This window comes from Adiantum capillus-veneris, chromosome 25 (genome assembly GCF_014529385.1).
Source record: "Adiantum capillus-veneris isolate H3 chromosome 25, ASM1452938v2, whole genome shotgun sequence".
Taxonomy (NCBI): Eukaryota; Viridiplantae; Streptophyta; class Polypodiopsida; order Polypodiales; family Pteridaceae; genus Adiantum; species Adiantum capillus-veneris.
The window spans coordinates 138,600,249-138,603,974 of NC_140955.1; the positions used below are offsets into that span (position 1 = coordinate 138,600,249).

The 3,726-nt window shown below is 46.7% G+C and overlaps 1 protein-coding gene across 1 annotated transcript; it reads left to right on the top strand.

Annotated features, from left to right (window-relative positions):
• The first annotated feature begins 288 nt into the window (after positions 1-288).
• Positions 289-1,059, top strand: LOC147425736 (uncharacterized). The gene has a single exon (XM_086500130.1). The coding sequence runs from the start codon at positions 307-309 to the stop codon at positions 838-840; it is 534 nt and encodes a 177-aa protein (XP_086356256.1). The 5' UTR covers positions 289-306; the 3' UTR covers positions 841-1,059.
• Positions 1,060-3,726: the final 2,667 nt, after the last annotated feature.

A 3,726-nucleotide genomic window follows, 5' to 3' on the forward strand; every position in this document is an offset into this window, starting at 1 on the left:
CAACGTCCAAAAGCCAAAGAGAACGATGAACATCGATCATGATTTTATGTGAAGAGTTGAAACTCGAGCGCGTCATGCAAAATGAAGCCAAAAATAGGTATTGACTTGAGATGGGTTCATACTATATCCCAGAGATTCGCGAGGGATGCTAGTATTGTAGGGGTGCTAGCGTGGGGTCAAAGTCAAGGGCTGGCACTGAAGGCTGATAGGAGTAGGTCGAAGGGGTAGACAGTCGGGAAAGTATAAAAAGCCCGTGCAGCTAGTGTGGTACGCACACTCACTCACTGATCAGTCACCAACATCAACATGGGGCCACACACATCCTCTCGATCAGCTGCACGCATCGCCTTCCTGCTGATGGCCGCTGCCCTTGTGGCTTTCATGGCCACCCCTCAAACATCCCACGCCGCCAACGTGCTCCTTCAGGGGTACCTGCTCCGCGCTGGTGGTCAGCTGGTGCAAGGCCCTTACAAGCTCATCATGCAGGCCGACTGCAACCTCGTCCTTTACAAGAACGGCAACAAGGTGCTATGGGCTTCGCACACCTACAAACGCGGAACCGGCTGCTACTTCATCATGCAAACGGACGGCAACGCCGTCATCTACACCGGCGCCAAGAAGGTCGTCTACGCCACCAACACCTACGGTCGTAACGATGGCGCCCACTACATCATCATGCAGGGCGACGGCAACGTCGTCATGTATAACGGCGGCGGTCGGGCCATCTGGTCCACTGGCACCTACGGGCTGGCCGCCCCTCAAAAGGAGCTCGACGGGCGTGACCTCCTCCGCACCGGCCAGGTCGGCGGCCTCCTTGCTCCGGCCGACGCCCAGCCTTGACACAGACACACACTCACACGTCTCTCTTTCTCTGATCTCTCTCTCCCTATGCTATTCTTTGCCTACCTTCTTGTGTATCCAAAGCTGCCCTCTATCTCTCTCTCCCGCCCTCAGTAAAGAGACTTCTGTATATGTACCATGTTTCCATCGCCATTTATAAATGCTAGCGTGCATTTCCAAGCCTCCTTCTAAATAAATGTTTAAGTGTGCATACTAATTTTGTGTACTCGCCTACTTTATTTTGAGAGGAAATGTTGAGCTACGGTTCGCAACCATAACGCACACTCTGCTTGATTGTTCCTCTCAACGTGGCACTCAACAACCACTCAACAACTCCTAGCCACTTCCCCTACTCAAGTGACCCAATTGATAGTTTGATTATGGCTTTGCCCTCTGCCTTTCAACTAGATCCCAAGGCCACCAAAGGCCATTAAGTCCTTCTTCAATGCTCTTGACCTTGTGGTTATGTCGAACTTCCTTCAGGGTTCTCTAACTCTTGACATTGAGGTGAAAGGGGAGCACAAGGTTTCCCTAAGCTCATCTGTTGTCTGGTCCCAACTAGCGGTGTTTAAGGATAGGGCTATGATTATGTTCTTTGTCGGGAATCTTTCCCATATGCCGGTGTCGTGCAGCTCCGCTTCCATGAAGAAAAAATGAGCAAAGGGATGCAAGTTAAGCTTCTTTAAAAGCTATGTGTTTATTGAACAGTGATGAGGGCTTTGATAACAAGCTAGCTTAATGCCAAATGTATATTAGATGCGGCTTTAAAGGGCCAAAAATTGTCTTGATGATGCTAAAAGAGAATATGTTTGAAGTGATGACAAATGGAAGTTTATGGACTAGAAGTGCAGTACTCAGAGTGCTCTATAGGCGTGTCTTATGACCCGTTTATTGGAGCTACATTGAGGGAGTTATGACAGTTTGAAGTTTGAACAGTTTGCGGGGTAGCTGCAGATGAGATATCAAGGATGAAATAAATGTGTGGGCCTGAAGTACTCATGTTCTGGAGTGTGTGGGTCTTTTCAGATTGGTAAATGGAGTTCTAGTTGCCAAGATATTGGTAATTGAAGTCTCACCGAGGGCCATTTGTGTACCAGATTGGTTGCCTGTGTCATTTGAAGGTTTTGTAGCCTTGCCAAGGACTTTCTGGAAACTATACGCTGTGAGAAGCCATAGGAATTTGTAGCTTGTCAATCGGCATTTAGACCAACGAGATATTGAAGTTGAAAGTCGGTCTTTGTCGCTCTGGTTGGAGGGCTCATTGATATCCAAGAGCGGTGGGATCGGCACGGTCTGAAGCCGGATAGTAGAGCTTTCATTGGGATCTTACAACTTGGGAAGCCAACCATAAGGCCACAAATGTCAAGGCAGTGAAGTGGGGAAGAAAAATGAAATTTTTATATATAAATTTTTGGGGGTTTTACAAGTCTTGAGGGCTTGGTGACTCTGGGAATGCCATGTGGCTACTAGGAATCCTAGATGCAGGCACTTGTGGGAAGTGGGGGAAATATTTATATGCTAAGTGTGCTCCTCCATAAGGCAAGCAAGGGAGAGAGAGAGGGAGTCTCCTCTCGTGGCCATGGAGGACTTGGGTAGGGCCCCCGCGGAGGTCAGCTAATAAAAATGTAACATATCACGTGAGTTCAATAGAAGGGTGGCTCTTGAAACTTACAAAAATATATATACAAAAGGGCATTATTTTTTCATATTTGAAAAAACCTTACAGATTTTAAAAGAAAAGGGTACATTATATTCTTAGCAAAATTCACAGATAAGGGGTTTTACAAACATTTCTTGAACGCACGTGATATGGTAGTTTTACACAAAGTGAACCCCCCGAGGTAGGGCCCTACACGTGGCGTGGATGATGATGGCTGGTGGTGTGTGATCTTGCCGGTATCAGGCGGTGATGGTGATGATCGCTCAACGGCATGGAAAAACGGTGCTGATGTGGCGGGCTGTTCCCACGTGCCTCAAAAGGCCACTTTCTTTGAATGAAGAGAAGGTCCCCATGAGGGGTTTTCACGGTGTAGTGACAACCCTCTAGGGAGACAGTCACACAAGGTGGAGCTAAAGCAAGATGAGAATAGCAAGAGCAGCTCATACGTGCAATCTCAAGTTAAAAATAGAAAAGAGGAGTTAGAAAATAGGAAGAAGATAGGACTCACACGCCCAAGAGGGCACATTTTTTGGCAATTTAGGAAGGAGATTTTTGGCGATCGGGGGGTGGATTTTCGAGCAAAAAGAGCAAGGGAAGAAACAGGAGAAGAGGAAAGTGCCTTGGCAATTGGGATATCTCTCTTGGAAAGCAAGGAGGGTGTGTGACGGTGGAGAGCATAAGGGAATCTTCGCCATCACCTTCTTCTTCATCATCATAGAAAGCTTTATGTTCATCAACATCGGGCATTCCTTCATCATTGTTGGATGCTCAATTTCAGTGCAAGCTAGATTGATTTGGCCTAACCCTTTGTAAGGGAGCTTAAACTCCTTGATTTGCAATTAATTAAATTAATTATGTCATTAACAACATCGCATTTTCAAGGGGATATTAGTCTTTTGTGCAATGTGGTGCTTCTTCTCCCTCTCAGTTTTCCCATAGCTAGCAGCTCGGCGCTGACCTGGCTTGCCTATCAAACCCTTTATGCCCCAACATTAGAGATAGCTGCAGAGATAGACAGAGGCTTCCAACGCCCTTTAGTCAATAGGATTTTCTATACAATGTTCGGGTTGTTTGATATTTTGTTCTTCAAAGTTGTGGATAAGCTGACTTCCTCAGAGCATCCATTATGGTGCTCTGTGGGTAAATAGTCCATATCATCCCTTGGCAGCCCATCAAGCTTATCAAGGATGATCTCTTGACCAAGTTCCAAGTCTGGGTTGAGCTTG

Excerpts from the sequence above, each read along its gene's own strand:
- LOC147425736 (XM_086500130.1), top strand. The coding sequence starts at position 307 with ATGGGGCCACACACATCCTCTCGATCAGCTGCACGCATCGCCTTCCTG.